This window comes from Typopeltis vanoorti, chromosome 25, assembly GCF_054136105.1.
Source record: "Typopeltis vanoorti isolate ZY-2024b chromosome 25, IOZ_Tvanoo_1.0, whole genome shotgun sequence".
In the NCBI taxonomy this organism is placed as follows: Eukaryota; Metazoa; Arthropoda; class Arachnida; order Uropygi; family Thelyphonidae; genus Typopeltis; species Typopeltis vanoorti.
The window spans coordinates 48,286,498-48,309,886 of record NC_143573.1 but is presented as its reverse complement, the minus strand read 5'-3'; the positions used below and the strand labels follow the sequence as shown (position 1 = coordinate 48,309,886).

Here is a 23,389-nt window from a genome sequence, read left to right as displayed (position 1 = left end):
CCAAGATAATACCCCACCTAATTCAACAGCTGTATTTACATTGAGATTCTGCAATATCCTAAGAACCTCCAGTTCATCTATCTCTGTTCTCACATTAGTGTCTTTCACGTATGTTAAAGCAGTAACCTCACTTGGATGATATACCCTTGCAAAGTGGTCACTCAGTAACTCAATTATTTTATCTGTTTCTGTCACCTTATGACCATCATCACTCATTAAGGTTAATCTTCCATAGTTATTCTTCCTCTTACTTTCCGTGTAATGAAAGAACTCTTTGTGATTTTCTTTGGTCTTCTTGGCTAGATTCTTGTTGTAATCTTATTTTGCCTTCCTTACCTCATATTTCTCCTTAAATATACCCTCCACATCATTTTCTTTTTCTGTAGCTCTTGCTTAATGATATTACTCATGCATCTAACTCTTACTTGATTAATCTCCCTTACCTTAGATATATAATTTAATATTGCTTCCTATAGATCAGTGATGGCAAACCTATGACATGCGTGTCAATGGTGACACTCCATGATATTTTGGATAACATGCAAGCATTCACCAACACCCAACAACAATAAATTTCAATAAACAATCAGTTTGGCAGAAGATTTAATAAATTTAGAAGTTTATAATAGATAATTATATATCTGGATGTAGTAGTATACACTACTGTGGAATTAAATGATTTCCAGTAGCTACAAATTGAAGGATTAGAGCTGCATTTATTAGAGTTCCAGACCAGCCTCTAGACTCAAGTGTTTGTCAACCTTCAGGATCTGGAAAGAGAAATTGCTTGCAGAATGAAGAGTGCCACTAAGAACAAGAAATTTTGAATGCTTGAAACCGAATACTGGAAACTTTTATCACCCTTAAAACTCTAGTAATGGCTTTACTAACAATTTTTCCCTCTACATAATATTGTGAAACCTTATTTTCGGCAATAAACAACATTAAAATGGACAAAATAAACCAACTAACAGATGAAGTTATGCTGCTTGCTTGGGCTTAAAGTACACAAAGTACCTACCTACCTTCAATTTCAGACTTATCCATTAAGACTCAATAACAAAAAAGTCATTCATTAAAGTTAATCAAAATCAAATACAATGTGTTCCTTTTTTTTTTTTTTTTTTTTTTTTCCAATTCAAAATTACTATTAAAAGTAGGGTAATTTTTAGTGCACTATTTTAAGCCCAATTATCCATGTGCATATCGTTTTCTCTATTGTAAATCACTGATTTTTCTTTATTATTTTACATGTTGACATGGCGAGCCTAAAAGGTTTGCCATCACTGCTCTACATGACCCTTAACTATATTCCATGCACTATTAACATCTTTATCCCAATGTTTTATGCCATGGCACAGATGTAAGCTGTCATAATCATCTGCCTTGTAGTTCCACATATACCCCTTCTTGACAGAATATTCCTCATGTTTTACATTCTCCTAAGTCTAGACTGCATGGTCACTTTTGCCAATTAGAGGCAATATGGCCACCTTGGTTATGGATATCTCTTCTATTTCTGATCCTATGATCAGGTCCAATACTGTAGCATCCCTAGTCCCTCCCATCACATGCTGCCTCAAGTAATTATCTCTAAGCAGGTGTAGAAATTCCATTTCCTTCCTGCCACGTGATCTTTCTTCCTTCCAGTCTATATTTCCATAGTTGAAATCCCCCCCCATAATAATCACTTGACCTGCACTCATTGTACTAATTTACCGATGTATTTCTTCCAGATCATCTGTGGAATGCCCTGGTCTATAGCAACAACCAACTGTATATTTTGTCATACTGGCCTTGATCTCACACCAGATTTGACTGCTGCAAATGAACAGCCACCCTCCTGCCTATCTATTCTTTTTGGCTGCAATCTGTCTGCTATCATCAGCAGTACCCCTCCCCCCCATCCTATCTTCCCTAAAAATACTAAACCTTTCACATTCTATCCCTGTAACTGCATCATTTGCTGTTAGCCAAGTCTTACTAATGCCTATAACTTTTGGCAGGGTTGCACTAATCAATGCCAAAAACTCCTCCCTCTTGTTCTCGATACTTCTCTTAGTATATAGAAATGTAGCATCCCTTTAGGCTCCCACCTACCTTTATTACCTGAATTTGATTACCCTATTCAATATTTTTGCTTGAGAGACTAGATTCTGCACTTCGTCATTCTCGCACTCACTCACCTCATGGGTGGCGCCTTCACACAAATTCACCTGCTTCCACTCTAATTGTTTAAGTTTTCCTGAATTTGTGCTTCAGTGTGCTCATTGAACAAAGCTCTCTCTGGACACCCAACACCAAAACCATTTAGATGCAGTCCATCAGCATACAAATCCTTCATTCCATCAGACCTACATCATTCCATGTGCACAACCTACATATTGATTCATTAGCTACCAACGTCCTCCTTCTCAGTTCACTTCTATCATAGCATGGCAGGAGATGTTATATTTTAATATGCAAGCTTTTTTTGCTTTATGTATGTTATTCCCCACGTATATTCAAATTTGTTATATTAAAGACAGTCATGAAATAAAATAACAACATATTTTATTTTATTTATTTATTTGTTGTTTAGAATGTTCCAGATTCGTATCTGTGATAGTGCGTTGACTTCAGGATCAACATTTTGTGTTCCAAAAAAATGAAGCACAATCATAAAAAAAATCAAAATATTTAATGTAAATATATTAAATTTAATTCAGTTGATTTATTTAATTAAATATTTAATATTTGCCATTTTTAAAATAACATAAATGAACTCAATAAATTTCTCTCATAATCTAACTTTCACAGTTAATTCAATACCGAGAGAATACATGAAATCTTTTACAAAACAAAGTGAAAATAGTATTCAGCTAAATGTTCTGTAGTCTCACTTGGCCATATAGAAGTTTCTTGTAATGTATCTTTCAATTTTCCAAAGTAGGCATGAAGATAACTCTCACAAACAACAGGTGTACATTAATTGAACAGTTCCAAATTCGTTTTCCAATACAAGAACTTTTTACTGGTGTACCACCTTATTATTAAATTACTCTGGATTTAGAGAAAGATGTTGGAAGTTTATTTTGCATTATGGGAGGTACTCAGACAAGGAGTGATGAGAGCTTGGTCCACCTTTGCTATGAGTTGCCAAGGGATGTACCACCTTACCTCAGTCCTGAAGATATTTTCAGGCGCAAACTTTGTTTGCTTACACTTGGATAAAGGATTAAACTAATTTTATTATAGTCTAACCAAGTGCAAAATAAACTTCCAACATCTTCCTTTAAATTCAGAGTAATTTAATAATAAGGTGGTACACCAGTTGGCAACTCGTATAGGTAAATATGACCTCTCCATTGCTTCTGCCTTAGTATCACCACTCTGGGTCTGCCCCCCACTGATGAGACCTCAATAAAGGTCAAAACAGGTCTGGGTAGTGGCCCTTCCCTTAATGCATAGCAGTATACATGTCTGCAAGGACATGTGCTTTGCATTACATTATAGGAGATACTGAGACAAGGAGTGATTAGAGCTTGGTCCACCTTTGCTACGAGTTGCCAAGGGATGTACCACCTTACCTCAGTCCTGAAGATATTTTCAGGTGCATACTTTGTTTGCTTACACTTGGATAAAGGATTAAACTAAATTTATTATAGTCTAACCAAGTGCAAAATAAACTTCCAACGTTCTTCATTGTTCTTTCCAGTTTTCGCATTCCAATCTCCTCCAATAATTAGTATATCTTTCTTTGGTACTGATTTCAAAATTATTTCCAAGTTGCTATAGCATAACCACATTTCTTCTTCAGTAATTTCTAAGTGGGTGAATAGACCAAATATCCATAAATTAAAATACATAAAATAAATTTTACCAGTTGTTTTTATGAAAATTAATAATATACTCTGCTTCCCATTTATGATAAAAACTTTCATTATTCATTATTTGGTTAAGAAATATTAAATTTTATTCTTCCATTTAAAAATGTGTGTATATACTATAATTGTTGAAAAGAATGAGAGAGTTTAGAAACCTTCAATCTGGCATTATGAAAAAAAAGATAACAGATGTTTGATAGCCTTTTATTTAAGTATATATATTTTTTCATTTATGTAATTGTGCCATAATCAGTTCTTTACAATATGTAATGTTTTTCTATTAATACATTTTATTAATTAATATTTATTTTAATAAATAAGTAATAATCATTAGTAATTAATAGTATTAATTAGTTTTAGTTATAACTGTTTTTGATTTATTAATACAGGAATGTATGGTAATTCCATTGCACAAGGGTGGTGCAAAGACCGGTGTATCCAACTATCGACCAATTAGTATCTCAGGAGTGGTGGTGAAGATTTTGGAAAAATTCGTGGGCCCGCATTCAGAAATGGGTTGACAGTGAATCTTTACTTTGCAATGAACAACATGGGTTTACTAAAGAAAGGTCATGTTTTAGCAACTTGCTCACATTCTATAACAATGTTACCATTGAACTAGACAAGGGGAATGGATACACCATGATACTTTTGGATTTTGCTAAGGCTTTTGACAGAATACAGTATGGTAGACTGTTGCATAAATTGGAGAATATGGGTTTGGGTTATACATTATCAGTATGGATAAGAGGATGGCTGACTGATAGATATCAAAAAGTGGTATATGGGGGATCTGATTATGCAAGGATTAAGGTAACAAGTGGTGTACCACAAGGATCAGTGCTTGGTCCACTGGTATTCAATCTGTACATTAATGATATTGCAAAGGATTTGACAAGCGACATACAGCTATTTGCTGATGATGTGAAGATAGGTAGGGTAATCAGGAATGCTGCTGATATGCAGTCTTTGGAGAATGATTTGAATGATTGTGAGCATGGGAAAATGGATGTCAGTAAATGTAAAGTCATTCACTTCGGCATGATTAGATATCCAATGTCATATTATATTAGTGGGATTAGGCTAGAAGAAACTGATGAGGCTAGGGATCTTAGAGTGTTGATAGAGAAGTTGAAGTTCAGGTGCCATGTGGCAAAGATTGCAAATACAACTCAAAAGATAATTGCAATCCTGAAACGAACATTCACATGTTACGATAAGGATGTTATTTTGCCTCTTTACAAGGCCTTAATAAGACCTCACTATTGTGCACAGGTCTGGTCTCTTGGTTTCCATTGCAATTCTGATATATTGGAGAGAGTAAAAAGGAGAGTGTTAAAAATGATATCAGGATTGTGGAATACTGATTATGAAGACAGATTGAGAATTTGTAGACTGCAGACACTAGTAAACAGGAGAAAGAGGGGTGATATGATCGAGACTTACAGACTTCTGAAAGGGTCATACAGGATTTCAGTTGATGGAATTTTTCATTTTATGGAGGGTGGGGAAAGGATAAGAGGGCATCCTTGAATGCTGAGAATGAAGGCCTCCAAGAAGGGTTTGAGGGCTACATTTTTCTCTCAGAGGATGGTGCTTGATTGGGATTGCCTTTGGATGTTGTGAGTGCAAGCAGTGTGAATGAATTCAATAATAAGTATGATTACTGGTGTGTGTGTGTGTGTGTGTGTGTGTGTGTGTGTGTGTGTGTGTGTGTGTGTGTGTGTGTGTGTGTGTGTGTGTGTGTGTGTAGTATAATATGGCCTCCCTCAATGAGTATCTGACTCCCTGGAGATCTCTCTTAATAATAAAAACAACACATTAAAATGAAATCTTTGGACAAAGATGTGTTACATGACATCAGGATTGTAATGCATTTTTCTCTTTCTTTTAGTTAAATTTAATTGTCGACTCACAAGTGTGTTCTGTCATAACATTCCTTTAATAATAGAACATCCTTTTAAATATGTGTTTGCCAGTATAGCACAGAAACATTTACTGAAAGTGCAGAAAAATACCCTGGATTCCATAAATTAAGGAGCAAAGAGAAAAATCGAGGTAATTCAAAAACTGTATGACGAATTTTTATGCAATTCGGTGAAAAGCAGTATGATATGAGATGTGAAAGAAACACCCACAAAATTGTAAATAAGTGCTTTAATTCAGTTTAAATAATTTAATTTAACAAATGGTACATGAAGACAATGGTCAAAAACAAGACATCAGAATGGGATTGCCTTGATAAGGAATGTGATCATCTCTCACAGAAGCACAGCGTCCACAACAATCTTTCATGATGTTTATAATGGTGTTCAGGAACTCCATTGGTAATAACAACCATTTTTTCCTGCAGAGCTCTCCAAAGTTTTGAAGGGGAGAATTGAAAGAAGTAACATTTCTACCTAGAACATCCTGTACATGTTCAATAGAATCTAAGTCAGGAGACCTGGCTGGCCTGTTTATATGTACAGTAGTCTCTTCTTGAAGATATTGGTCCATGAGCTTCACTCAAGGTTGATCAGCATGATCATCTTGTAGGATAAATGTCTCCCCACAAATATACAGATCCAGGACCTCATCTCTATAAGTAAAGCATTCTTGGTTTTAGTTCTGCTAGGAAGCACATATAATTCAGTGCATCCACTCAACGAAATTCCTCCTCAAACCATCACATTACCTCCACTATAAATGTTCTTTTCTTAGATATTAGAGGGATAGTAACATGTCCCTGGTTCTCTCCATATGAGAGTACACCAGGTATTGCTTTTAAGAGCAAATCAAGAACTCATCTGTAAACACTACTAACTCCCATTGATCTTGAGCCCAGTCAGCATGGAGCTTAGCCCATTTCAAACATTCTCGCCTGTGGCATAGCGATAAGGACATGCAGACTACTGGTTGCCTAGCATATAGACTAGTATGCTAGGCAGCAAGCAGACTAGTATGCTTCACAAAGGTCACATAATATCTTTTTATTTGATAAAATCAAATGGTTTAACAAAAAATTTAATTCAAGCAGTATTTGCTTCCCCTCCCCCCTTCACTGATAACTCTTTCGCTACCAGTCCATAAGGAAATGAATTACAGAGATCTAAAATTTAAATATTTTCTGCTTGTTTTGCATTTATAGGAAAAATTTTTTAATTACTTGTGAGTGCACATATTAATTATTCGTTAAGAACTTTACATATTTCAGATGATAAACTGGATTTAATTTTGTTTTTCAGTGGAATCGGAGATGTTCTCAGGTTTCTGCAGGTTTTGAAAAAAGTAAGATTTGTTTTTAAGGGTTTGATAATTAATCAGAGAGGAAGATAGAGACATATATGTACATTATATATATTAAAAATACCAGATGATTGCAGATATAGTAACTGGCACATATAAATAGGGTTTTCTTCACAAGAGTACATACAAATAAATACTAGTTAGTATTAAGAACATTGCCTTCTGGTGGCATGCTGCAGAGATGATGAAAGATAGAGACTACCTAACCACTTTTCAAAAAATTGGCAGGGAGGGGGGGTAAAGAAATAATGCCAGTTCCCCATGGAGAATGAAAAGGCATTATAGGAGTTATTTGCTTTGTTTATAATGTTAGAATGTTTAAAGTGTACTGTGAATAGAACAGTTCATCATGTTGGTTAGTTAAAAAAATACATCATTCTTTTGATATTAAAAAATAAAAATGAAAAAAAACTTAATGTCTTCACTATGTTAATGACTGTTAACATAGTGAAGTATTATTGTGATCAAGCCTGAATTCTCTCCAGTGGTGGACCTTGATAATCGAGATATAGTGTAATTTAGCAATATAAGAATGGAGGAAAAAGAATTTACATAAAGTAACATTTTAAAATGAATGACTTAGTTCATTCTAAGTTTTGTATGTAAATGAAATTATAATCAAATAAAAATAAAGAATAATAATAATATCACAATTAAAATAATTTAAAAATAATATATCCAAATCCTCCAAGATTCAGAGTTCACAGCATATAGGTTATCATCATCGTCATTGGTAGTCACTCCAGAATGAGTATGATTGTCTCTTTCAGAATTTATATATTGTTACGACTAGTGATGGCTGATCAGACTGATGCATAACCCACATGACTTTCCACGAGGCTGAATGTTTTCATGAGATACTGATGGTTGATAAGCACTTCTGTGTGTTCTGTGACACACTGCAGCATAGTTTCAAAATACTGTGATTTTATAGATGCTTCATTTCAACTGATTAAGAGCCTCCTAGTTGCGTATGTCATTGATACATTTTTTCATATTTGCTTGAGATCCTTGAAATGCTTCTTTTATTCTCCTCTTGATTTTGTCCTGTTCCAGTTCTGCGAAAAAGATTTGTTTTAGAAGGTGGGTATCTGGTTTATAGGTGATGTGACCAATCCAGCAAAGTTGGTGGTGGATAATCATTGCTTCAATACTAATGCAGCTGGTTTCAATCAAAACATTGATGTTAGTACCTTAAGGATTCTTCAAAGGTAACAGTGGTGGTATTTTTCTAGGTTTGTCAGGTTCCTGCAGTGTGTGTGGTCCATGTTCTGCAACCATACATCAAAGATGGAATGACAAAAGCCCTACAGATTAAGAGTCGTCCGTGACTTGTTTTCTCAAATGACCTTTTGTTACACTATAACACTATATTTTATACCAGCAATGTTGTTAGAACATTGCAGTGACAGTATATGTGGTTTTCAATAGTCCTCTGCAAGTTTTCATTTGTGATCCCTCAAGAGAAAGTTGTATGCTTTCACATTGCCAGGAATGCCCTGAGGTTAATTTCACAGATAGAGAAATTTGTGATGAGAATGAAAGATTTCAAAAAGCAGAGAAAATTATTGACAATACAAGAATGTATCACAGCTCTGTCCCAGTGAATGAAAATAATGCTGCTGTCCACTATTATTCAGAGGGCTTTAACCACGCTACCGGCCAAGACATCTATAGACGTCAAGATTATCATGGATGCGAAGTGCATATTAAAATTGTAATACCATTGATATTACATTGAAATATACGATAGATACGAAGCATATGAAGATGTGTATTTTATCCATAATAGCCGGTAAGGTGGTTAAAGCTGTTACAGTTATTCGACCATCAAAAGTTATTTCACCGTGGGTGAATATTTATAGTCTGATGTGTTTATGATAGTAACTATTAGAATTAAAATTGACTTACTATAGATTTGCTATTAAAACAAGGTCCTTTGGGAAAATAAATTACATTTATATGATGAGTACCCATTAATTATATTACCTCGCTAAGTAAAATTGGTGTAAAAAAGAACAAAATTTTATATTCACTTCAAACTGCTTTGCACCTGTTCTTTGCAAATCCTAGTCATGAAAATTACTGGTATAAAATTAATTTTTTTTTATGCTGTATTTGTATATTATTATTATTATTACCCTAAGACCCCATGGAGTCAAAGACTCATCTAGGAGGTAATTTTGTTATACACACAGCTCATCATACCTTGCCTTAAACACGTCCAAATTCTCTGCAGACACCACACTCTCAGGCAAGATTTTCATTCCCATCATTCACAACTCTGCATGAAAAAAACTTGCTTCTCACTGCCCTGTTCACACCCTCCTTGTACAGCTTTCAGGGATGACCTCTTGTTCTCCCTGATCTCTCACCATTTTATGAAAAACCTCTTCAACATTGATCTTATAACAACCCCTTACCAACTCGTACATCCACTAGTCTCTGTAAATTGAATCTTTTCAACCTTTCCTCATATTCAACATTCTAGAGATCAGAAACTACCTTAGTCAGTTGCCTCTGGACCCTTTCCCCTAATCAGAGCCTTATACAATGGAACAAGAATCTCCTTACTTCTATAAATCAATGTCCTCTAAATTTTAGATCCTTATCCACCATCACCCCAAAATCTCTTATCTCCTTCACCTCTAACAATATATCCCCACCAAGCATAAATTCTACATCCCATCTTTCTTTCCCAAATTTTAAAACAACACTTGCAACACTACATTTCGGAACAGTGAACTGGTATCCTCATCCCATGCTCATTCACTCAATCTATTCAAGTCTTCTTGTAAGGTAGGAACATCTGCTCTACTCCTCATAGTTTGCATCATCAGCAAACAACTGAATCTTCCCCAGTATCGTTAAAATACAGGTTTAAACAGCAATAACACTGAAAGATACCCCTGAAGCACACCACTAGTGACTTTCCTATTCTGGGATATTGCTTCCCCATACACAACTTGCCAGTACCTATGGTAATCTATCAAAAACTTTGCAAAATCTAAGTATACCACTGTGTATTCATCTACTTTGTCCAGTGAAGCCATCACCTTATTGTAATAAGTAAATTACTAAAACATGACCTCCCTTTAGCAAATCTATACTGTCCATCAAAGATAATACAATTGTTGTCAACCCAATTTGGGAAGCTGGTTCTCACAAGCCTCTTCAACACTTTAACCAATAACTGACACACAGATAGGCCTTTTTTGCTGCTTGAGTTCTGTCATCTCCCTTATGAAATGGCACAATCTTGTCTTCCTTCCACTCCATTGAAATTTGACCCAGTGCAAGACTCACATTAAACAGATATGTCAAGGCCAATGCCAACTCCCTGGCACATTCCTTAAAAATACATGCCGATATATTATCAAGTCCCACAGCTTTATTAACATCAAGTTTGCTCAATTCCCCATATACCTCTTGCTCACTTACAGTCAGTCTCTCCTCCTCCTCATCATCAGCTGCTCTCAAACTCCCCATGATGTCACATTCACAAGAATGAAAGATCTTTATGAACTGCTCATTAAATATCTCAACTATATCTTCTGCAGCAGTTGTTTTTATACCATTTTCTCAAGTCAATGTCATTCTTCCATAATCATTCCTGTTGGAACGTCCCACTTAACTGACTGTTCCAATTATGATGGTTTGTTAAACTTATTTTTACCTCTTTAAATTCCTTTCTTCTTCGTTAGTTGTTGATTGATGCTCATCTGAATATAAGGAAATTTATATTATACTGCGCCACCCTATATTCAGATTAGTCCAAATAATATAGAAGAATCAATCATCAACTATATTTATATTATCACTTTATTTTCAGGCCGAGATTGTTAATAGCATTTAAGGCTTCCGCAAAGGTCCAATTAATTTTATGAGTGATGCAATGAAAGAAAATCAGGCAAACACCAAGTTTAATTCAACAAAAGAAAACATTTAATGTGGATGGTACAACATAAACATACAAGTATAACTATCTACAAAAAGTTATCCAATTAAAATTTACAAGAATACATATTCAGATATTAGTAACTTCTAAGTTAGGTTTGTGGATTGTGACTAATGTTGACATTTCTTAATTCTAAAGCTTTAGTATTTCTTTCACATAGTTCTCTCTATCCAATTGATGAATCATATCATAAATATATTAGCTCAGTTTAAAGTATTCAGAATAATTACAATCCATTAACTATCAAACATTCATTTCTCAGTTCTTTATGCTCAGTCAATCAAGTTGAGATTAGTTCTTAAAAGTTTAAGCTTCCAAATGTTACAATAACTAATCTTATGACAGGCTACACTGTATTCTTTCTCAGTCAGCTAAAACTTAATAGAACAACATAACACTTATAGCTTCGACGGGAAAGTACTTCAGTACATCTAACATCCGACCATTGATTGACATAATACCACAGCTAAGGTCAAAATATATCTGACGGAATTAACTGATATTGCTTCACAAGTCATAGAAAGGACAACTCTTACCAGGTTACCACTTCTAAGCATCAAATTCGCATAGGCACAATTGGATTTCTTATTGACTTTTACTTTATGGCAACACAATTTAAAAGAAATCTTCCAGTATAATAACTGAATTATAGACACAGAAATACATAAGACTTGATACACTTGGTTTAAGTTATTTACTGATTCCTTATTTTCTTCTATGTATTGACTTCAGGTCTGCACTATTCTTCCACTAACCATTAGGAAATTGTTGAAGTATCAGAACTCCTATAGAAGTAATTCCAAATGCCTATTAATTCCCTGTCCTTTCCTAGATGATTTTTGGCATATATCAACTCCCCTTCTGCTACTCACTACCGATCTCCAGGGCTTCTCTCCTTACTTTTTCTTTCCAATCAACTATGTTCTCCTTTTCCTGCCAAAATCCGGTTTTAACCTGTTTAACTTATATCAACTGGCTTTTCTCTTTATACACAGTAGCTCACGCTCTCAGCACAAGTTAACTAAAATAAACTCCATTTCTCCGTCAGTAGTCAATCAAATCTCATCAGTAGAATTCCATAAAATTACCTTTACTTATAGAAATAACAAAAAATATATATCACGGTTCACATAAGGTACATTTAAATTTATATACGCACAGTTTCTTGTAATAAATTTTACAGAATTAAGTAAATAAATTGAATGTCATCTTTATATAGAGTCTTTTTATTACTATTACATATCCTAAGGTTATACAATTAATTAATAACAAACAAAACTCAAAGCATTGATATGAATAATATATTACAAGTAAAAGACTAATAATAATATACAAATAATATTTACAAGTCTTGCTTATGACATGGTGGATTATGTTAAATACGAATGAAGTATTATAATATATAAAATATATCTTCATTCACAATTTAACAAGTTCTTTCATATCGAAAGAACTTCCTAGGATTCTTTTTTGGCTTCATTAGCTAACTGCTACTCATACTGAACTTTTGCTACCCTAACCAACTAAGTCACCCTCCTTGCCTGTGCTTTGTATTACTACTCCTTTTATGCTGCTTCTATAATGCCTTTTTTCCCTGCATCTCTTCATGCATCCATTTCACACCTACCTTATTTTACCTTCTGATCTATGGAATATATTTAGACATTGCTTCTACTAAATAGTTCTTGAATATCATCCAAGCTGCATTGATCTCCTTTCCATCCAACTCCTCATTTCACATTACACCTGCAAGCTGTCTCCTGAGCTTCTCGTAATCACCAGCCTTGTAGTTTCACATATACCCTTTCCTCACAGAGGTCCTCACACTGCTGGCAGCCACCAAGGTAATCACTTCATGGTCTCTCTCTCTCTCTCACATGAACTGGAGGGTGATTTGATGAGGTGATCAAATCCAAGACCCTCAATCCTCGTGTGCTCTCTCTTACATACTGTCTGAGATAATTGTCTCTCAAAAACTGAAGAAATTAATTTTCTTTACTTCCGGTTGCTATCTCATCATCCCATTCTATATTACCATAATTAAAATTGCCCATAATGATTACCCTTTTCTTATTTGTTTGACTAATTTGGTTATACATTTCATGGTCACTAGCATCCACATTATTAGGTTTATAACAACATCTAAGTATTTCAATCTGTTCACATCTATCCTCACACCTTACTGTCTGAAAACCACTTATCCATACAAGTTATCCATACCTTGTATGGATAACTCTTTATCTATCATCAATAGACACTTCCCTTCCCTTTTTTGCCCTTTCTATCTTCATGAAACACATCATATCCTTCCATCTCTATTCCTCTCTGGATGTCCTCCTCATCATCCATGTTTCACGTATTCCAATAATTCTTGGGTGAAGAGACTCAATCAATGCAACCATTTCATTTGCCTTGTTTCTTACACTTCTAGCATTTCTATAGAAACATACCAGCTCATTCCTGGATCTGTATTAAGTTTCACTGATACCACTTATTAGATGTGGCTTCTCCATACTTAACTTGAGCCATTTCTTTTTCTCCTTATTCATCTTTAAACCTTCTTCAAATCAGACTATTTTCCCTTGATCCTAGGTCATCCCCTTCCCTTTTTGTCTACACACACACATTCACATCCTCTCAGAGTATCAATCTTTGTCATGCTGTGTTCCCCTGTCCATCCTGAGCCTCCCCATTTCCCTGTTTGTCTTGCACACACTTGTTCTCTCATTCTCTATACTCATGCTACTCACTTCTTCATTCATAACCACCACTTCAATCTCTCCATCCTTACCTCCTGCTCTTTTGCATCACTTCTTACTTGATCAGATTCATTCTCTGCACTCATTTCTCTACCTTCCAGCAGCAGTCTCTCCAAATGACTCGCACGAAAACCATTCAAATGCAGTCCATCACTCTTATATGCCAAAAGATGCATCAAGAAAAAAAAATTTCAATTTACTTCATTTTCAATAGGCTGTCTTCTGCTGAAAGGTTGAAAATAATAGAATGGGACCAATTTTGTTTTATAGCCACCTATCAAGAGTATCTCTAATAAAAGTTTCAAATTTTTATTTGGACCCCACATAACTTTTTGGTCTGCTAAGCTGCCTGTTTTTCATATTTTAGCAAACTTTTGAAGCAATTTTTTTCATAAAAGAAGTGTTCACTCAAAGTGATTTTGGGCATACATATTCTCTATTACATCTATACATGAAACACAAAAAAATCAGACTCATGGATTCATCTTAGCAACTGAAGGGTTGAGTACAAAATGGGGCAAAGAGCACTTGGAACACATTAAGCAAGTGTCCATCTTGTATTGATAACTAATTGAAAGTTATCATTAGTTATTGGTTTAATGTCATAAGACTGTCATAATATTTGGCCTATCCTGATGGAATGTACAAGTTGCCATGAAAGTCTGATTGACATAATATTTCATATACTAGTTTACAATCAACTTTATTTTCAGATTGGCACCTGGTGTTTGTCAAATCTCTGATTTGATCAGCTCTTGCATTTTAGTCTTTCATTTCAGAAGACAAAAATTAATACTATGAACACACTTAACTGCATCAACCCGTCTATATATAGACCTTCTTCTGGCTTAATTCTTGTCATTTTTACTTCAAACATTTGTTTTGCTAAGCTTTTATCACCCATTTTGTTTAAGGGACTGTAACATCTTAAATTATTTTTTGCTTACATATTCTTGAATGGCTTGACTAGGTATATTAATCTGTCAGCAGCGGGCTTCGTCTTTGCTTAAAAATTCACTTTTGGAGATGTATTCCAGTTGTAACTTCTTATACAAACTTTTCTGGAGAAGTAAGTTAAATTAAGGGAGATAAAAAAGCATACTGGCTGTAAAATAATAAGGGATTTTTATCCCCCTTAATTTAACTTACTTCGCCAGAAAATATAGCCATTTGGCTTTTCATCTTAATTATAATATAGTATATAATATATATAGGCACACCACTCTGGCATTCATATAGTGAAGGTATGTAATTTCTTTTCACTTAAACTTTGATATCATCCAGGTCTACCTACTCACTGATGAGACCTCAAAAAAAGGTTGAAACCGGTCTGGGTAGTGACCTCTCCTCATAATGTAAAGCAGTATTACATCTCCTAGGAGCTGTGTTTTCACATTATGAGAAAATATCAAGGATAGAGAGGGAGCTTGCTCCACCTTTGCTTCGAGTTGCCTTGGTGTTGCACTACCAAGTGGTCACTTACGCTTGGATTCACCAATAGTTCTTCGGCATGAAACTCGTAGATCGTAGTTTTTGATCTTAAAGCTTCGCCTACTGGCTGTAAAATAATAAGGGATTTTTATCCCCCTTAATAAAACTTATTAATGTTTTTCTTGAACAGCTATAGATTATAATCCCTTGAAAACACTCCATGAGAAAGGCTATTCCACAGAATTGAGTAGTGTAAAGTTAAAGAAGAAGATAAACTGGTTATTGAATTTTTAGATTGTGTGTGAGTGTTGATCAGTTGCTGCTTACATATTATTGCTGCCTTGATGTCTTGTACTATACTGTATTTTCAGAGAAGAAAAATTAATTTTTCTTCTCTGAAGAAAAGAAAAGAAGAAAAAAAATTAATTTATGTTTTAGTTTTTACTGTTCCATTATGTGAACATCCATGAGATAAAACCAGTCTGTGATAAGGTTTTCAGTATTTGCTTGATTGTGCATATTTATATTTAAAAATGTGGTAAGAAAGAGCCTCCTATTTAACTCAGTGCAGGAGCAATAAAGATGTATTTGAACTGAAGAACAATTTTGAAATCACAGAAAATCTTTAACATTCTGAAAGGCATCATGAACTATCCTGTGAATAATCAAGAATCCATATTCTGTCTTCTATGTCAATGTCAATCCTACTTTTTCTTTATGTTACTTACTTTTTTTTTTTAATTCTTATTCCTAGTTCTTAGATGGCATTCCATCAAACTGCTAGAAGCTAAAAAAAAATGTTTTCAAAACTAACCTAAACTTGCCTATATTTTCAAATTAGTAAGTTTTATCTGCTTAAAATTGTTTCTTAAAAGTTGTTTTATTTGTTCTTTTAAAAATGGTTTGATGTCTTGTGTTTTCATTTTTACTTACTGAAATATGCATGGAATCAAAAAATAGAAATAACTCCACTTGAATGCAGTATCTGTAAATATCAGCTTGACCTTAAATTACATAATGCATTTAGGGATGGAAGATTAAATTTTGTAATAGTAGGCTATTTTATTATTATAATAGACTGAGTGAAAACTAATCTGTACTATTATAGATATAACAGTTATATGTGACGATAATCTATGATGCTATATCTGCAACAGCAATCTGTAGCAGGTGAATGTAATATATTATGGTATTTATACTGTGACAGTAATCTGTGATGTTATATTATTATTATTATTGTGATTCAGGCCTCCACACAGTCACAAATCCTATAACTAGCATTCAACCGTATATCACCTCTCCTTCTTCTATCCACCAAACTCTGCAGACATTACCTCAGCCTGTCTGCAAAACTAACATTGTACAGTCTTGATACCATCTTTGTTATCTGCCTCTGCATTCTTTCTACAGTTAATTTATCCCCTTTAAATCCCAGGGACCCAATTTGAGAACAATAGTCCAAGTGTAATCTGATCAAGGCTTTATACAATGGAATGACAACTCTTATCTCTGCTGGTCAGCATCCTTCTCAGTATTGCAGCAGTCCTCCGGGTTAGCTTCACTGCCTTTGCAATATATTCCCTGAATTGCAGGTTTCTATCAATCATCATCCCAGATTACTTGCCTCCTTCACTTCCTCCAACAGAGTATGCCGCCTCCCATCAATGTATCCCAAATTCAAGTCTTTACATTTGGCTGCATTAAACTGATATCCCAATTAATTGGCCCATCTGTCCAGTTTATTCAAATCATCTTGCGGGGCTATTACCAATAACCCTACCCAGCTTCACATCATCTGCACTGATCTCCTTGCAATCCACTGATAGTATCATTGATATAAAGGTTAAACAATACAGGTCCCATTACTTAGCTCTATGGGGACCCCACTTGTAACCTTCTGCCTCCTTGATACTGCTATCCCCCCCCCCCCATGCACAACTCTCCGTTACCTATCAGATAGCTAATCCCAAATCCAGTTCACTAACTTGACATCTAAACTCATGTGCTGCAATTTTTTTTGGATTTTACATCTTTGTAAAATCCAAATAATGGCAGAATATGACTTTCTCTCATCAACCACTCTTGTCACTTTATTATAAAAGGCAGTCATATTAACTAAAGCAAGAGTGCCCCTTAACAAATCTATGTTGACTCTCACAGATAACATTATCCTCATCTGCCCAACACTATATATAATCCCTCACTAATTTCTCCAAGATCTTAACAACTACTGATGAAACACAAACTGGTCTATAATTTGACACTTCCATTCTGCTACTCCTTATGCAATGGCACTATCTTACCCTCTTTCCACTCCTTGAGTTCCTTTCCCCTTGGCCAGACTTTCATTGAAAAGCCAGGTCAGGGGAGCTGTCAGTTCTTTAGCACATTTTCTCAAAACCCGTGCAAAATTTCATCCAGTCCCACTGCTTTATTGACATCCAGAGTATTCAGTCTGTGAAACACACACTCTCCTCTTGCACTTCTCAACCTCAAACCTGCCCTATCCCTTAGTATTAAAACATACTTCTCCAGGATGAAATACCCCAATAAAGTGTTCATTGAACAACTCCACTATGTCCTTTGCATCAGTCGCTCTATTCCCATTTTTATCCCACAATGCCATTCTTCCCCAATCATTTCTCCTCTTACTGGCTACATAGCAAAAACATTCCTTAGGATTTTCTTTGGATCTCAGGGCCAATCTTTTCTCACATTCAAGTTTTGACTTCCTTACCATACTAGTCGCTCTCCTGACCTGTCTTATATTCTTCATGCATCTGCTCTCCACTCCTCTCCTTATATCTCTTCCATAATCTCTTTTTCACCTGCAGTTCCTGTTTGATATTGGTTGTCATCCACTTTACACCAAATCATGTTCTCTTCTTCACTCGGAGTATACAGCTTGCTATTGCTGCTAATAAATATTCCTTCACAAGTTCCCAAGCACTAATGATATTCCATCCTTCCAATTCCTCCTTCTATGGAACTGCCCCAAAGTTGATATCTATTATAATCAACTGCCTTATAATTCACATATATTCCTTTCTCTTTAATACTCCATATCTGTCATAGTAATCTATAGCAGACAAATGTAATATATTATGTTGTTTATACTGTCTGTTCCTAAATCTCCATAATCAAATTTAGCTGATGCTTACTGGAAAACTATTTCAGTACATGTGGATCTATTCCTGTAGATTTGGTCAATCTACTTTTATAGGATACTTATGCAATATATATATATTATCACAAAGTTTAAAATAAAAACTTTCATGTTGAAAGGGAGTATGTGCTTGAGTTTTTAACATCCAAGCACATACAGTATTGATCTTTATATAGGCATTGTCTTACTATTTAGAAACATTAGGAAATAAAATCTTTAAAAACAGAAATGTATTGTTTTTCTAAAACTATTTCTGACTTTAGTTTTAAATTTTATTTCAGGTTTTAATAATGTAACACTCTTAGGAAGAGTAGGTATAGATCCTCAGCTTAGAGGAACAGACAGTAACCCAGTTGTTGTCTTTAGTGTAGCAACAAATACAAATTATAGATATGAGTCTGGTGAGTTCAATAAAAAGTTAGCTACTCTGTTATTTAAATATTTCTTTAAATTTAGCATATAAAATACATCTTTATTATAACTTTATATATCTTTCATACATGCTAAAGTTTATTCCAACTGCAACACACTTAAGGACTTGCCACAGCTACTTGTTCATGACTTATTTTTAATGGTATTAACAAACAGTTTTATCAAAAGATGTTTTATTAACTGCTTATATATTGCTGAATTTCAAATCAGCATCATCAGAGCACAACACAGCTTGTATATGTGACAGTGAGTAAGTGAAACAATACAATTATAATGGACAAAAGATCTCAAGTCCTATTTTGGCACCCTTCTAATGTTGTAAAAAAAAAAAAAAACATTACAGTTATATGGGAGTTGCTCTTAAGGTAACAGTGTCTCCCAAATTTTTGGCAAATTAATGCAACCATATTTGTTCAAGTTAGAATTCTTCAGGGCTATGACTGACTCAAAAAAAATAATCTTTCAGATCTGTAAGTACTCCTAAATTGCACATTCATTTTCTTCCATCTAATCCTGTGTGAAAGAGTGTCCAAAGCGTGGTCTGCTGGTCCTGACTTGCCATAGTAGTAGTAGTAGTGAATATATTTTTTATGTTTTTCCAGGCAGATGTTAACTGATCATCCTGTTTGCCCATAGTAGGCCAAGTCACAATCACAGGGAACTTCATACACTCCTGGGTGTGCTAAAGGGTGAAGTTTAGGCAAGCAGATCAGAGTTGCTAGTTTCCCATGAGGTTTGAAAGTGGTGCAAAGGCCATGTTTCATCAGTACTTTGGCTATCTTTTCTGATGTACCTCTGACATAGGGAATAGAAATAGTAATGTTGTGTTCCTGTGTATTAGGGGAGGAAGGAGTAATGAGGCTATGTAGTATTTTATCTATTTTGTAGGAATTGTAGCCATTAGCCAAGATATTTATGGTGCAGATATTTAAGTTCTGTGGACAAAGCTGTATCGTTAGAACCAATGGCTCTGTGTGTGAGTGTTTTTAAAATGCCATACTGTTGGACTGGATGATGATGATGTGATTGTTTAATGTAGGTATCTTCCTGTGTGTCTTGGCTTTCTGTAAATGGAAAAAGATAGTGATCCATCTGAAAGGCAGGTGACTAATGTGTTATTCGCTACTATTACTGTGGCAAATCAGGACTGGCAAACCACACTTTGGACACTCCTTCACACAGATTAGATGGAAGAAAGCAAATATGTTATTTAGGAGTCATTACAGATCTGAAAGATTATTTTTGAGTCAGCCACGGCTTTGAAGAATTTTCCTAAACTTGAACAAAAAATATGATTGCATTAATTTGCCAAAAATTTTGGAGTCTGTTATCTTAAGAGCAACTCCCACATAGCTGTAATGTTTTTTTTTTTTTTTTTTTTTTTTTTTTTTTTTTTTTTTTACAACTTTAGAGGGCACCAAAATAGGACTTGAGATCTTTGGTCCATTACAGTTGTATTGTTTCACTTATTCACTTTCCATATACAACCTGTGTTGTGCTCTGATGATACTGTGATATTGATTTGAAATTTAGCTATAAAATTGTTTGGTGTTATTAATACCATTAAAAATAAGTCATGAATAACCGTCAGAACCTAAGCTTATCTGTTAGACAGTTACTTGTTGTTAGCCTTCATCAGTAGGCTGAGTTGAAAGAGTTGCAACTTTTTTGGGATTAGCAATTTGTAATTTCATTTGGATAATATTCATTTGATCCACATTTAGTAGGGTTAAGGAACAGTGAAGAAAGACTATAACTTTGAGTGCTTGCTGCAGACAGCATTCACTGATACTGAAAATATAATTCCAATACATGAATACATTTTTACTCTGAACTTTGCACACTCAAAAGTTCTCATTCTGGATGATAGTCAAACATGATATGAAATGAACTGGTCTACTCCTCTGTACTACTAACAGATGCATACAATCAGAGTTAGCATTACCTTTTGAAATTACCACTTTTAAGAGGTTAAATTGGGTTGACAGTAGCACCAGATGTGTAGAAGGCTAGCATGATAGCTCATTTGCATTGTGTGATTCAACATTACAGATGGATTTGTCTAAAAGAAGTTAGCATAAGTAATAATTAAAATTTGTGTGTGTGTGTGTGTGAGAGAGAAAAATGACATATTAAAAGAAATACACTAAAAATAAGTATTATTATTAAAATGCAATATAAAGTATAAAGCTGCCTCCAATTGGGGGGGGGGGATATCGAGTACTAATATTTCTCAACCATAGTATATCTTGGACTTGTAAAATATCTTCTAAATTTTCTACTACAGACTGCTAAAAATGTGAAGAAATACAATATAAATATCATAAATTCTTCAATAAATATTTAACGTTTACATGGGCACCAGACAAATTGTATCATATCATACATTCCTATAGACTGAGACAGGACAAACTGCCACACCCCAGTCCTAATTCTTTAAGTTTGATTTATATTTTTCTTTTTTTTTTTTTTTTTTTTTTTCCTAAAAATAATATTCCTGGTGAATAACATGCACTAATACTAATTTCTCCCCTCTCCAAAAAAATACTGCACAGCAAATCAAAAATTGAAGTTTTATTGTAGCAGTAAGTACTGTATGAGGGTGGTCTGAAAAGTTCTCGGCCTAACAATGAAAAAATGAATTTATAATTTCAAAATAATTTTTGTTTTTCAACATAATCTCCCTTGAGATTAATACATTTATCCCAGCAATTGTTCCAACACCATTATCACGTCCCTGTAGTGGGTTCTCAGTAAGATCTGCAAAATACCCCTCTACAGCTGCAATCACCTCTTGATTCGAAGAAAAAGCTGACCAGCGAGGAAGAGATAAAAGTCAGAGGGAGCTAAATCTGGGGAATAGGGCAGATGTTCCAACAATTCATAGTGCAGATCTCTTAATTTTCCCATTGCCAAAACACCTTTGTGGCAGGTGCATGTCCTGATGAAAGATGATTTTTTTCTTCTGCAAACCAGGTCTTTTCTCACGAATTTTTTCATCTAGTCTGGTTAAAAGATCGGAATAATATTCCCCAGTTATCGTTTTACCCTTTTCACGATAATTAATAAACAAAATGCCTTTAGCATCCCAAAACACTGATGCCATGACCTTTCCTGCTGATGGAAGCGACTGTGTCTTCTTTGGTGGTGAACAACCGGCTTCTCTCCAATGTTTTGACTTGACTGCTGTTTGGATTCTGGTGTGTAATGGTGAATTTAAGTCTCATCCATAGTAATAAGTTGATGCACAAAATCAGTTTTATTCTTGTTAAAGCGCTCCAAGTACTGTTCAGAGATCTTCATGCAAGTTTGTTTTGATCTGCTGTGAGCAAACACAGCTTGCGCAAAGCTTTTTCATTTGCAATTCTCCATGCAAAATATATCCTACACATTCTTTTTATAATAACTAGTAGATTGCTAAAATATGATCTTCCTCTAGCAAAGCTGATGCCATCCATCAAAGAGATTGCTGAATTCTGGTCCTCACTAACCTAACACTTTAACCACAACTTCAGACAAACAAATTGTTCAATAATTCAATGCATTAATCCTCTCACCTCCCTTATGAAGAAGAACAGTTTTGCCCTTTTTCCATTCCTTTGAAACTTGGCCAATCTAAGACTCATGTTAAAAATGTATGTTAACCTCTCTACCGGCCGAGGTGGATGAAATAGTGAGTCCATATGCACCTCATATCCATGTTATTCAACAGATATTACAGAATCGCATCCAGATTTAGCTGGGCGTCTATAGACGTCATGGCAAATTGGGGTGTTGAAGCTGTTATTAACTTCCTGGAACATTCCCATTACTCAATTCCTCATATACCTTTCTCACTCCCCCATCGGTCATTCCTATTCCCTTTCTACTGCTCTCAAGTTCTGCATGATGTTACATTAATTCAGATGAAATACCCTTGTCTGTGCAGTTAGCCTAGTGGCTGTGCACTTCGCAACAATATGCCTGGGAATGGAGTGTCCTGGGCTCGGACGTGAGGAGCTTAAGGATCATTCTCAGACATAGCCAAGTGGCTGGACTTGGGCGTGGACAGCAGGGTTTTTCTCCCCAGTTTATCTGGGTTTTTTTTTCCTCCCGCAAGCAGGCAAACTGATCCCATGAACACACATACCACTACAGCCATAGAATATAGCGGGAGGTATAGCGCTAGTCCTATTATCCTCAATAACGGGATAAGGGCTTAAGATAGCTCTGTAACAGGCCAGTAGACCTAACACATAGAAGGGAGAAGATTATATAAGAAGAAATACCTTTAGGAATTGCTCATTTAATATCTCAACTATATCCTTAGCAGTGGTTAGCATTATATCTTTATCATCCTTCCATAATGATTTTTTCTTCTACTGGCCACATGTTGAAAGAACTCTCACTGAGAAATTTTTTTAAAAATAACTGCTGCTCATATTGCACTTTTTTTACCCTTACCAAGCATGTCCCTTTTCTTGCTTGTCTATGTGCTCCTCATGCCACT

General features: G+C 34.9%; 1 protein-coding gene across 3 annotated transcripts in view; it reads left to right on the top strand.

Annotated features, from left to right (window-relative positions):
• LOC150092725 (single-stranded DNA-binding protein, mitochondrial-like) overlaps positions 1-23,389 on the top strand; it is a 117,630-nt gene that overhangs the window by 47,743 nt on the left and 46,498 nt on the right. For 2 of the 3 annotated variants that reach the window (XM_090414673.1, XM_090414672.1), the window contains exons 3-4: positions 7,094-7,136; positions 18,750-18,869. In XM_090414673.1, the coding sequence (XP_090270799.1) occupies positions 7,094-7,136; positions 18,750-18,869 (163 nt within the window). The remainder of the gene's footprint in view (positions 1-7,093; positions 7,137-18,749; positions 18,870-23,389) is intronic. The other variant, XM_090414674.1, reaches the window with a different exon arrangement.